The following is a 13,964-nucleotide window of genomic DNA, read 5'->3' as shown; positions in this document are numbered from 1 at the left end:
ACTCCTGGTAAGAATCTCGACTCGGAGAATTCTCACCGAAAATCCGGCAGAACCTCCTCTACAACACGAACATTACCCCCCCGTAAAAACGGGTCCAGGACCTACCAGAAGAACACTTCAAATACTTAACGATTCAAACAATAGGAGTCGGGTCCCCAAACTTCACTATTTTCCGACCTCACACAAAGACAAAATAGGAGGCGAGGCAACCGGACAATTATTTTGACTCACAAAAATCATCAAATACTCAATATAAACCATTAGACACAATTAAACCAAGAATTTCTAAAATTAACGGGCCGGAAAATTACCGAGGCGCTCGATCGCTCGGTCGACTCGCCCGGCCACCGAGTCCGATCGACGATCCGAACACACCATCGGACTCACAATGACGGCCGAAGACGATCCCGCTTTCGATTTTCCGATCGACACCCGATCATCCGGAAGATTTGCAGACGATCTCGACCGTCGATTTGCAAACGAAGTCCGATCGCCCACGAAACCAGTGCCATCGCGAAGCTTGAGATGAGGAGAGTCGGGATACATCCTCCGATCGTTCATCCTCCGGCCGGATCTCGGAAATAAACGCCACCATTTTCTCTCTCCACCGGATCTTCCGTCTCCCGGCCACCATAGGCGCCGCCAAAAGAAAGCTCTCGCCGAGAGAGCCGATCGCCACCCGACTCGACCGCCAACAACGCCGAAACACGCCGCCTCTTCCGCTGGGCTGCTGCCGCCAGCCCACTCCCTCGACGGCCGCCACCGACGACGCCGCCGCCTTCCTCCCTTCTTCTTGACCATCGCCTCTCTCTCTCTCCCGATCTACTTTCTCTCTCCCCGATTTCATTTCTTTCAATATCGACATTAGGCCCCCGAACTTTTCCTTATTACAACTTGGTCCCTCAACTTTCTTAATTACTTACAATTTCATCCCGCAGAATTCCAATTTAACCCCCAAACTTCTTTTTAGCCTTTCAATTAAGCCCCTAACTATTTAATTTGGGCCAAATCCGAATTATTGAAAATACACAATTACAAAAATACCCCCACCGAGCATATTTATTTACGAAAATACCAAACTCACAAATTTCCATTAAACCCTCACAAAAATAAAATTATACTTTTAATCCTTATTACAAAATAATCCTCCAATTAAATCCTATACACAATTAAATTAAATAATCAATTTCCAACTCAAAATTCAATACTACTAATCAATTATAATACCAATTTTCTTAAAATTCTTTTATAAAAACATCCCTTACAATTTCTATCATAATTTTCCAATATATAATTTTATTTATATAAATATGCATTTGGGAAAATTTGAATAACCAAAATATAATCATTTCTCAAATAGTTTACTTGAATAAAAATAAAGCTAAAATTAACTTAAATAAAAACTCACTATTAAATATATAAAAAAAAATTCCGGGTGTTACAAGAATAATCCACCCCATAAGTCTGAGCATAGCCTTTTGCTACCAAGCGGGCTTTGAGGCGAGCCACTGACCCATTTTGATGAAGAGGAAAAAAGACATTGACTTGGATTAACTGAGTCGGCAATAGTAGTGATAGGTTGCGAAGGGGACCTTAATGTCTCTTGATATTGAGAGAATTTAGCATATTCATCTGCAAAAACCATGATTGTCTTATCAGTTGGTTGAGGAGAAGGAGTTGTAGTAACTGTAATATGTGCAGACGGATTCCTTTTGTGTGTCTGAGCTCATGACAGTAGTAGCAGACAACTCCCTCTTGTTCTGGAACCCGATTACTTGAACTTTCTCCTTTTTTAATGTTCCTGCTGAAACGCTCAGAATCAATATTTCGACTGATGAGGGCATTAGTCGGCTGAGATGGAGCAACTGATGGAGTTGATTTATTGCGGACAACCCTACTAAAAGTCTCCTGCAACGTTGGAATTTGGGGACTGGAAAGAATTTGAGATTTTACCGACTCAAATTCAGGACGAAGACCAGCAAGAAAACTCATTACAGCTATTTGTTCTCGTTGAGCCTGTTGGACTGTCACGTCAGGACTAAAGGGCAATAAAACATTAAGCTTCTCATAAGTACGCTTAAAGTTCATAAAATAAGCAGTGAGAGATTGATCTTACTGTTCAGTACGATGAAAGCTCCGGCACACATCATAAATACGAAAGATATTGCCTTTACCCGAGTACATAAAATCCAGATAATCCATTAATTCCTTAACATACTCATAGTGATCAATGAGAGGAAGTATTTCACCGTCAATTGAGTTCCTCAGCTGTAAGAATATGCGGGCATCATCTGCTAACCAAGCTTCCTTGGTAATGTCATCTGGAGGATTATCTGTTAGGTGATAAGCCTTGTTGATGCTTCGTAAATACACATGTACAGTCTTGCTCCATCCACAAAAATTGGACCAATTTAATTTTTGATCCGTAATTTTTGTCATTGCCGGAATGATATCAGTAGTGATAGAAACTAATTTGGTACCACTCATGATTGCAACAGTAGGCAGTAGAGAACAAAATGGATAATAGCAGTGTCCAAATAACAAAGACACAGGCAACAAAGCAAGAAACACCACAAGAATCTCACAGTACTGCTCACTAGGGCAGAAAATTATTTTTAACAAATGATTGCTCACTTGGGCAATCTGAAGCAAAGAAGGATCAGATAATCAGATTAGGCTCTGATACCATGTAAAAATAGAAAATAAATCTGAAATTGTTGTGTTTTCTATTGATCATGGAAATATAAATATATATATATTATTAGAGAAATTCTTATTCTAAAATATTTTAATTTCTAGAATTATCTCTAATTAATTGCACTCTATCTTCTATTAATTACTCTATATTTTATAATATTCTAAATTATTCTACAACAATAATAATAAATAAATTAACAACACCTAATAAATAATACCACGTATCATTATGAAATTAGTTTTGTTTATAGACAACGTGATAAACTCACACTAAATAACTTTTCGGTACAATGCATTTGTAGTTGGTAACTGCCTATAAAGCGGGATGTATGGTTATAATAAGAAGAGGGTGCATGCAAAGTGGTTTCTCATCCCTCAAATCCTCTTGCTCCCTGAATGTTCACTTGATCTATAAATAGTCCCTTTTACCTTCAGTGCTGAGGTGAGAATTCTCTTAGATATTACAAATTAAACCTTCTTTTTCTTGAGTGTTTCTTTAGTTTCTTGAGGAATCTTTGTAAGGTATTTTTCCTTATTTTTCTCTCTTGTTTCAAGTGCTATTTTATAAATTTCTTTATTTCAGAATATCCATGGCGTTGGACTTTTATTCCACTTCCATCAATAAGGACTTAATGGTTGTTAGATTCCCTACGTATACTGGCTGTCAGTTTATGTTGAGACAGGGATGACTCTTCCTCCTTCTGAGTTTGCCGTCAGTCTCTACAATTCAAGAATGGGACTAATTTTAACTTCAGGAATTTGAATTGCAAACAGAAGGCTAAATTACCTCCAATGTCCCTGGACTTTGGGACTAGTAACACTAGAGTCTCTAATCTTCAATTTATAAAATTAAACTCCCTGAATTTCGATTTCAGTATCATAAGGATAAGTTGCTACCAAAAGGACACGAGATTGTTACAGCCAGGTGATGGTGCAACATGCACGGTGGCGATTTTGTTAGGGCTTTTGCTGATTTGAGAAATGCATGAGATAAAGAACAATGATGCTGTTGTTGGTCATTGTAGCTAGAGCCATTACTCATCTTTGTTCTCTCCCTTTTCCTTATTTTCAATTTGATCTTTCTTCCGGAAGTTTATAAATAGTTTAATAGTAGATCTAACAACCATTACAATGCGAATTCCCTTAACATTTCAGTTCTTTTTGTTATGATTTGTGATTACAGATGGGGCTAAACCATTACAACTTCGTTGGTCTTTTATTTATGATTAAAGCTTCAATATTCTTAAAGAATTTAATGGATTTGGTTATGTGAGTTTGATATTACTTTTTGAGTGTTGATTAAGTTGTGCTTGATTCTTAATATTAAAACAGAAATATTTTTTTTTTTTATTATAGAGGAAAGAAGATTAGGGAGACAGGTGTTGTTGACGTGACTTAATACATTGATTGTCATATCATCATTTTATCAATATGTTTAACAGATATTGACAATTTGGGATATTGAAAATCAACTTGAGAAAACAAATTAAAAATTTGGAAGTGATACCAAATCCAAAGTGTAAGGAGGGTAATTAGCCCAAACTGATCCTACTTCTCCATATAAGAGTAAAAATGTGATTCTTATGTGTGGTTTAACAAAATGTATTACAAAAACTATTTCTTTTGCGAATACTTTCTCCTTGTGGTCCACTCTTTTCACTAGTTTTCGGTCCCCAAATAGAAATATTAATCTTAACTGTTTTTTTTTTTTCTTTTTTAATGATGTTTCATATTATTTTAGCTACCCACCAAAAATATTTGAAATCTAAGGGTTATAGTGGAAGGCCTTCTTGAATTTTATACCTATAAGTGTGATTTGCCACAATGGATGAAGTAAAAGTCATAACCTACTACAGTTGACGAATCTAAGTTTTGGGCTACCTCTGAAGTATGTCACACGAATGTACCATCTAGAAAACCCACTGCGCTTGTCCCCACACATAAACGCAACTTAACTATATTTTATTCGAACTATGCTTTCTTACTCGCTCTGACATTTTTTCAATTCTCTTAGCTTAGAGTTGGCATACTTAAACTCTCATATCTTAATTCTATATAGTTTGAATTTTATTTTCTTATAACATTCAAACATTTATAAATAGTATAAGAAGACATATTGAGTAATGCCACAATACCAGGAAGTGTTTAAAATAAGTTAAAAGTGTGTATTATATTATATATAAAAAATATTTAAATATTAAAAAAAATTAAAGTATTTATTACATTATATTAAAAGTTAAAAGTCTAGAAAATTGCTAAAAAATGAATAAAATTCAAATGTGCAAATATGGATCTGGCGTTTAGAGTTACATCGTTAGCTGCTCTTATGACTGGATATACCATAAAGATACAAACATAAATATTATCATTATCAATAGTTACTGCAACTCACAGATGTCCTACAATTTGCAGCAGAGAAGTGTATGTACCAAAAATAACAACCGTAACACCCAGTAAAATGATTCCCCATATTACTACCATTTCGTATCCGAGTCTCCTCAAACTGCCTGAAATCTTCAAGTAACATAAACATGGAAGTATAATTGATGCTGTCACACTTAAGAATGCTCCAACCAACGACATGAGATAGCCAAAGAAAGGAACAGCCAGGGCTACAATTACGGTGCTGATCAATATAGTAGTACTGATAAGGATGGTAAAGGGCTTCTTGTTGCAAGACCATGGAAACCAATTCTTGGTTGCATTCACTATTGGTGTAACCATCAATGCATATTTTGATATGGGATTGAACAAAGTAGTATATATTGCCATTTTTGAGCTTAACTTTCCGGTTGGTAGGTTTAGGGTTACCTGCGACTGAACCCCTGATCCGAACATTTTGTAACCAATAATTGCCATTGATGAATAGCTGAATGTACATATAACGAAGCAAATTAGCAGAACCTGCAATCAAAAGCATTAAGATTATGTGAGCAATGGTTCAAGACTTGAATGCAAGAAAAAGTGGTACATAAGAAAATCAAATATTGATGGTAACTTACATTAGAGAACTGGTGCTTCTTTTTCATAGAAGTGTAAAGAGTCGGAAAGACTGGATGTGCACAGTAACAAAAAGCATATAAACTAACAGCAGTAGGAATTCCATCCAAGTGTAGTAACTTTCCTTTTTCGTGAAATCCAACCCCATCAAATGCTCCAGCGCAGAAAATTGAACCAAGAATTATAGCAGAAGCTAAAACCCCACTAGCAGATACATACGACAGAATGCTCAAATTATCTAACCAAATAGTAGGCAAGATAATAAGAGCAACAAGTATAACAAAGCTTTGCTTTCCACCAATATGGAAACCTGCAACTTCAATATCCACATTGGGGAATAAGTTTTGCAAGTTATCTCCTTCAAGAATTAAAAAACCTGTCGCGACCAAGTAGAGCTCGACATACATAAAAATCGATATCAAACCTCTTCCTTTGCTACCAAATGCTCGCTCGCCTATGTCAGGATAAGTTCTAATATTTGAATCAACTTCCATGCATCTTTTAATCAACAAGCCTGAGTAGAAAGTTGAAATGGCAATGGTAAAAAGAAAAATCAAGCTTAACCATCCTCCTGATGCAACCGCATATGGTGTTGAAAGTATCCCAACTCCTGAAAATGTTAAGCAGAAAAGAGAAATTAGCTCTTAGTTAGAGTTAGCAAATGAACACCCAACATGCAACGAGCGGCTAGCTTTTAGATTTAGCCATAATACAGTCATGATGCGAAAACCCAAAAAAAAAAAAAAAAAAAAGAAAGAAGAAGAAGAAGAATAGAATCATATTTGGGCACTAAAGTTATTCACCAACAAGAAACAAACAACAAAGTTTTAGCTATGAAAGAAAAGCAAATATAAGTGGAAGTAAAACCTGACAACGCATTTAGTCCATTGAAAATGGTCTTCAAAAAAGAGGTAGTTCCTTCGCTAATATGATTGCCATTTGACTCAACATCTCCAAGTTTGTATCTAAGCCTGTGTTGCTCCTCATCAACGATGAGAGGCACAGTCAATGATTCATCTTGAGACATGGCCGGCATAGATAGATTTTACAGGTGCAGAGACAAAAGACAAGGTAGAAGTTGGAGAGAGATAAGCAACTTGACAGTCAATATTTCTGACAAGCAATGGGCTGGATATGTTGAAAGCTTTGTGCCGTGAGGGATCTGGAAGATAATGTTATTTTATGGCTTGCTGCAGAACGGGACAAAGACCAGTTTTATGAAAAACGAAAAAAGAAGAAAGAACGAAAATTGTTACCACTTGCTTCTCTTACTAGTTTGCAACTCTAAATACATGGCTCTGAATCTTAAAGGATACAGAGTTTATATAAGAATTTCTCTAGTGTCAATTAATAATCTTTCACAAATATATTTTAGAAGTGTCAAATATGAAAACCACATAAATAAATATATCACCTTTCTTTTTGGGTTACAATATATCACATGTTATTAAAGGAAAAGAAAGACGAGATTAAATGGACGTATGAGTGCAGACCAACGATGTTTGCTGTCATCACTTTCTCTGTCAGGTCACTGAAAACATGTTACAGAAGCGAAATTTAGGGTAAATAGCCAAGTGCATTCAAATTTTGCACTAAATAGTATTTCATATTTCATTTTCAATTTTTAATTTTTAATTTATTTAACACCTAAAGTTCAACTTTAATTTCAGATGAAAAGTATCAAAATAAAATCTCACGTTTAAAAAAAGTTATTTTTACGATATATACCCATCAACTGACACTCATATGCCACGTCATAGATACTATTAAAAAATAAATATTTCAAAGGAAAAAATCAGTGCTACTTCTATGATATATACCCATCAACTCAACAGGCTTATTTTTTTTTTAAATGAATATAAATATATAAAAAAAATCAGTGTGACCCTTTATGCCTCACAAGTCAAATTCGCTCAATTTTATTATTTTTCTTTATTTAAGTAAGAAAAAGATAATGGTTAATAATTTTCCTACTCTTTATATCCGATTATTAAACAAAATATTCTTTATAATACAAATAACTTTTTTAGATATAAACATTATTCTCAAAGATGCTTTAATGCTATATTTATTAAAGATGATGAAAATGTAAGAACTCATTCTTTAAAAGAAAAAAAGAACATAATACATAGACTATATCATTCCAAAACACAAGTCCCTTCATCTGTTTTTGTTTATTTTCTCTAAAAGAAATAGTCTAATAAATATTTGTATGGTTGTTTTACCTTTCTGACATATTAACTTTACCGATACCACTGTGTGATAGATTAAACTTTGTCATTCAATAATGCCTTATGAAAGTAAAATAAGATTTATTTCGTAAAAACAATCTTCATAAATCTCTTATGCTAAGATCCAACAACAATTAAGCCTTAGGTTTTGTCTTAAAGAAAAAAGGGTTAGGAAATGAAAGGATAAAAGAGAAAGTTAGACTATAAAAATGGTGCCTAGAAATTTTATAATAACTTCAATCACTTACAATAACTTTTTAAAATTTTATAGTATTTGTTTCACATAAGTTCCACGATTTACTATGAACTACATTTTATAATGTTTTTCAACTTTGTATTATTTTTTTATAAAACACAAAAGGCTTATATTGGTCCGTTCATGCCAAACTTTATCAAAACGTGTTCATAAGTGTCGGTTGAACCAACATAAGTCATATAGTAAATATTATATTATTTGCAGTGATTTTTATAATTTTATAGTATTTTTTGTATAATTTTATATTATCAAATATAATAGTTTACATTAATTTTCAAATTTTTGCAATATCTTTTTTGAAAAATAAAAATATCAAGACCGTAGAAATATAATATTTTACATTAATTTTCAAATTTTTGCAATATCTTTTTTGAAAAATAAAAATATCAAGACCGTAGAAAGACTAATATAGTTGGTATCAAGGTGAATAGCCTTTTAAATAAATGAATTCCATTTACATTTTATTTTAATTGATGTGTGTATCTCCTCAATAAATTATTTCTTCATGAACATAACATTGTCTTGTTCTTGTAGGATGCATGATATTCGGGGACCATTAATTTTAAGGGTTAAATTATTTCTTGTGAGAAATGCTTTGTGTTATTGGATTTGAGGTTATACACACCCAATCTGACAAAAATATCAACATCATTCTCAATCCAGATAATCTACGAATAACCCAAAAACCCCAAAACATTCACTAAAACATTGGATAATAAAACTTTGCCTCTTATTTGAATTCATGAACTCTAAATAGCAATGTAATAGCCTTACACTATCCATATCCAACAAAATCATCTTACGCAAAAGGCTGTGCATAGCTCTTTATTCAGTGGCTTTAACTTTCGGACTGAAAGTCTTTTCGAAGACAAATCAAGTGTCAGTAATGAGGCTACTAGCACCACAAGTTTCTCTCGTTAGTGGGGGGACCAAATTATCATGCATGTTTTCCATTTCCATTCTATCAATGATTCAATTACCCACCAAACTTGACCTAATTAATATGAGAAAAGGTGTTTTAATTTTGTGGCATGTAACTATCTATTTAATTCTGTTGATTTATATAATTAATGATTAATAGTTGATAATTGATAAATTAAATTATTTAATGAAATTTATTAACTGTTATTAGTATGTTAATTAATCATTTAAAATATAACTAATCTTTAAATGCATGTTATTTTATAATAATTAAAAATAATAATTAATTATATTTAATTCAATTGTATTTATTATTAAAGGAATTTATAAAAATTATTTTAAAATTTAAATTTAAATTCTACTAAATTTCTAATTTCAAATATCATAATTGTTTAACTACTAAGTATGATTTAGAATAACAATTAATTATCATGAATTATAAAAAATAATTATATATCAATTTAAAATAAAAAAAATTATTACTAATGATTTTTAATGAGAATTCAAATAATCTCTAAACTAATAAAAAAATATAAAATAAAATTGATAAATTAGAATTAAATCGGCTATCTAGTAAACGGATCTTAATCTAATAGATTTAATTTAACTGTTGAAGGAAAAATAGTTGTTAACTTGGCAGAACCTCCAAATAAGATTCAACTTAGTAATGCCAATTAGTTGCGAGATGGACCTTTGTGATCTGATAAGTGATCAATCATTGAGGTTTAAGATACGTAACACGAACTTCAACTACTAAAATCAAACTGTATATCCTTATCAGGATTGATATAATTATTATATTCGATAAGTATGTGAAACAAAATACGTAAGAGTAAATAAATTTGAGTTGAGTTGACAGCAAGCAGCCAAAAGGGCGCTGTTGGGGTGGAGTCAGTGCCTTCAAGTTTGATTGGCCTTCTTTTCTAATAAATAGTATGATTATTTATAAACATACGTCCAACATAAGGTACCAGACATCACTGCTAATATACCAATACTATTACTCACCAGAAGACAATGATTTTGGCAGAGCATCAAAGGTGGATAAACTTAACAAGCAATCCTGTAATATCCGAAATTTTCTATTAATAATTAATAATAATTAATAAATAAATTTTTATTTTATTTTATTTTATTTTATTTTGAGTAATTGAATTGAGATAATTTAAAATAGAATTTTAATGCTATATAAAAATAAAAGAATTATTTTTTATATCTAATTAGTTTATTTTTTTTAAGAAATTAATTAAATAAATTCTTTAGAAAATAAATTATATTTTTTACCATTTAATTTTTTCTAATATGAATATATGAATTAAATTCTATTTTTAAAAGTTACGAAAGAATTAGTAAATAACATTTTATAAAAGAATTTATTTAGGGAATGATAAATTTTAGCAAATTGATTAATTAAGTGTTAGGATTAAATTGATAAATAAATTTTGGAATAAAGATTAAAAATATAATTTTATTAGTAGATGGGATTTTAATAAAAATTTGTGTAGTTGGTATTTTTATAATTTAAGGTGTCGGTAGAGGTATTTTAGTACATTTAAAAGCAAGGGTAAATAAGTGATTTTCTATCTTTAATAATTCTAATTTGGTCCAAATTAAATAGTTAGGGATTTAATTGAAAGACTAAAGAAAAGTAGAAGGGTTAATCAGAAACTCTGCAGGGCGAAGTTGTTAGTAATTAAAAAGTTGAGGGACTAAATGGTAAATAATAAAAGTTTAGGGACTAAATGTATGATTATTTATAAACATACGTCCAACACAAGGTTCCAGACATCACTGCTAATGTACCAATACTATTACTCACCAGAAGACGATGAATTTGGCAGAGGATGAAAGATGGAGAAACTTAACAAGCACTCCCACAAAAGAAACAAAATTTCCTTTTAGAAAGGATATGCGGGCACCCACTGTGATTTACCTAAAGAATATACCGATCCTGCGGTAGAAACGTAGTGTAATATCCTGAAAAAGAGTGGCTATTTGAACCGTAGATAGAGATATTATTCTAATTTCTTTCTGGCCTTATCAAATATATCGGATTTGTTGTTGTATGTATGCACTTCAATGATATTTCTTTTCCTATTTTAATTAGTAATAATAAAAAATCCTTGTTATAAAAGAAATATGAAGGAGAACGGGTCTTAGGAGGTGATTATTAGAGATGAGAAGGCCAGGTATTAGCTCGGGATACATATCCTTAGCAATGTTACTGTTTGAAAGTGATAACTCCTGAGTTTTTGTTTTTAAGATTTTCATGTGAGTTCTATAGATAAGAGTAGATTATGATTTTAGCCATGAATAAGCATCGGAGTCTCATATGCAAGAAGAGATGGTAACAAAGTGGCCCATATGCTGGCATATTTAGCTAGTCCAAATGATTGCAATGTCTGGCTAAAAAGATTGCCCTCCTGAATGTTTTGGGTTATTAGTATATCATTCTCCATTTCTTTAGCAACCAGCCCCCTTTTTTCATAAATAAAAAAGTGATACATTGGTTTTGTATAGTTTCTGTATTTTTTCCGAATAAAAAAAAAATTGGTTTTAAATTTTGATAGAAAATACTTTTTGCTATTAAAAATATTAAAAATTTAGTTATTTTTACTCTGATCAGCTATTATTACCATATTATTATTATTCGCGTTTAATAACATGATTTAGAGTTTAACAGCTACTAATTTTATTATTCTACCGTCAAGTTAATTTCATAAGTTATAAAAACAGTCAATCAATGAATTATAAATTGTTAAACTATAAACTCATCTTATCAAATACGAGCAATATAATAATGATGGTTGATCAAAGTAAAATTTTTTTTTTTTCGATTTATAAATCATTATAATTTTTTATTTTAAAAAATTACATATTTAAAATTAAAAAAGTCAAACTTCATATTACTTTTTTTATATTCAGAAAGATATATTTACCGATTAGGATTATGACTAGATTACATATTATCAGATAAGACCAATCAATTCTAAATTTATATAATACTAGTAGTGATATGCTCTTAATTTATATATTATTACATAACAAGTTGCTATTACTTTAATTATAAATATTCTTCTAATTTAATCTATTTCTTTATTTAAAAACTTTATGAGTATAAAATTAATTAATAATAAATTAAATGCATATAGTAAAAATTTAATAAGTAATACAATTGATAATATCATTGATAATATTACAATTGGTTATTAATATAATTTTTGTACTCTAATATTCTTTTTTTAATACTATTAGTAAATATATTAATTAAATTAATAAATTCATAATTAATATATAATATTTTTAGAATTGAAATTATTTTTTAATACGGAAAGTAACTTACTAATTAGTATATGGATTATGTTTCCAAAATTAATATTAAAAATATAATAAATATAAAAATTGCTGTAGCTACCATATCAGAGTTTAATAAAATCTGAAATTGTTGTATAATCTTTTCAAAGAGATGTAGTAAGTGCAGCTCCCTATAGGAACATCAATGTCCAGATAGAACTCAAAATTAACATGTCGGGCCACACATGGAAGGAAATATAGTTAATCCTTCAAAAGAAGGGAAAAGAGGCAGTATTATGCCTTTAGAAAACGATGATGAACAAACATTACATACATCAACAGCAAAAGCAAAAACATGAGAATATCATGAAAAACAGCCAAAAAAAAAAATGGAAATTAATTAAAATTGAGAGAGGAAGAACCTGATAAAGCATTGAGTCCATTGAAACAAGTCTTGAAAAAACCAGTGGTCCCTTTCTCGTATTGATTACAATCTTCCTCTACATGCCCTACTTCCTCTTGCTTCTCATCAAGAATCAGAGGTATTATAAGGGAGGCCTCTTCTTGCTCTCTACTCACCATTCTTGAATATGATCTCACTAACAGTGAGCTATAAATATTTAAAATTTAATCATTGGAATTTTCACAAATAGTTTAAAATGAATACAAATTTCACCCTTTGGTCACCAAGAGAAACACAATAGGCTAAACAGAAGAAGAAAAAGAATTAGAAAAAAAGGAGGGTTATAGATCATTCAAATATGGAAGAAATATAGGATCGAGAACCTTTAGTCCTAAATAAAAGGAAATAAATAAGTACAACTAAAAGTATAGCATCGGTAGAGTTCTAGAAATACCATGTTTCTTTATAATTATTTATTTTTCCTTTTATTATTGTTAATTGATTTTAACCAACTTGAAATTGCACTGTGATTTCAGTATCGATTGAATTGAACTGAATTGGTTTAAAGGATGCCACCTGTATTTCCACTTTGATCTTGATCTACCTAACAGTAGTGAGGTTGTTATTTTGGCATTAATTAACTTGGAACAAGATAAATGAGCTAATTAATTAACTTGATACATTTGTTTCCACATCAGCCTCCATTATTTGATTAAATTACATAGTGGATCCGTTCTTTTTCCTTTGTTTCTTTCTTTTCTATTGAAGATTTACGTATTCCGTCGACTATACATATATATATGCAAGTGTCAAGCCGTTTTTATTAAAAAATGATCAGCTTGAAAACTGAACAGGTTAAATACCAATTAGCTGTGTCGAACCAAAAATTTAACTTAGTAGGTTGACAAATTAAATTCATTATATAATAATAATAATAAACTCTAGCAAATATGGCATGATATCGCAGTCAATATGAAAATAAAAAATAAAATTCGATAAATTATTTGTAATTTTACAAGTTATCTTTTAAATTCTTTTATTGTAAAAGGGGAAAAGATAGACACCAAAAGACAAAGGGTAAAAATGACCTGTAAAATTAGAACGTTCATGGATTAAACATAGGAACGTCCATATTTTAGCTAAACAAATTTGTTCAATTATT

General features: G+C 30.9%; 1 protein-coding gene across 2 annotated transcripts; it reads right to left on the bottom strand.

Moving 5' to 3' along the window:
- Positions 1-4,949: 4,949 nt before the first annotated feature.
- On the bottom strand, positions 4,950-13,160 carry LOC8271733 (amino acid transporter AVT1I). Of its 2 annotated transcripts, none has more exons than XM_025159565.2 (3): positions 12,822-13,160; positions 5,700-6,307; positions 4,950-5,601 (listed from the first exon to the last, which is right to left on the bottom strand). In XM_025159565.2, the coding sequence occupies exons 1-3, from the start codon at positions 12,979-12,981 to the stop codon at positions 5,086-5,088; spliced, it is 1,284 nt and encodes a 427-aa protein (XP_025015333.1). In that variant the 5' UTR covers positions 12,982-13,160; the 3' UTR covers positions 4,950-5,085. The 2 variants fall into 2 exon arrangements, with proteins under 2 accessions (XP_025015333.1, XP_015582501.1); XM_015727015.2 differs by lacking the exon at positions 12,822-13,160 and adding an exon at positions 6,565-7,067.
- Positions 13,161-13,964: the final 804 nt, after the last annotated feature.

The sequence above is a fragment of the Ricinus communis genome, chromosome 5 (genome assembly GCF_019578655.1).
Source record: "Ricinus communis isolate WT05 ecotype wild-type chromosome 5, ASM1957865v1, whole genome shotgun sequence".
NCBI classification, from domain to species: Eukaryota; Viridiplantae; Streptophyta; class Magnoliopsida; order Malpighiales; family Euphorbiaceae; genus Ricinus; species Ricinus communis.
This window is presented reverse-complemented; position numbering and strand designations above follow the sequence as displayed.

Excerpts from the sequence above, each read along its gene's own strand:
- LOC8271733 (XM_015727015.2), bottom strand. The coding sequence starts at position 6,733 with ATGCCGGCCATGTCTCAAGATGAATCATTGACTGTGCCTCTCATCGTT. Across the intron at positions 6,308-6,564 it reads TGGACTAAATGCGTTGTCAG|GAGTTGGGATACTTTCAACA; the intron begins GTTTTACTTCCA and ends TAACATTTTCAG. Across the intron at positions 5,602-5,699 it reads AGAAGCACCAGTTCTCTAAT|GTTCTGCTAATTTGCTTCGT; the intron begins GTAAGTTACCAT and ends TTTTGATTGCAG.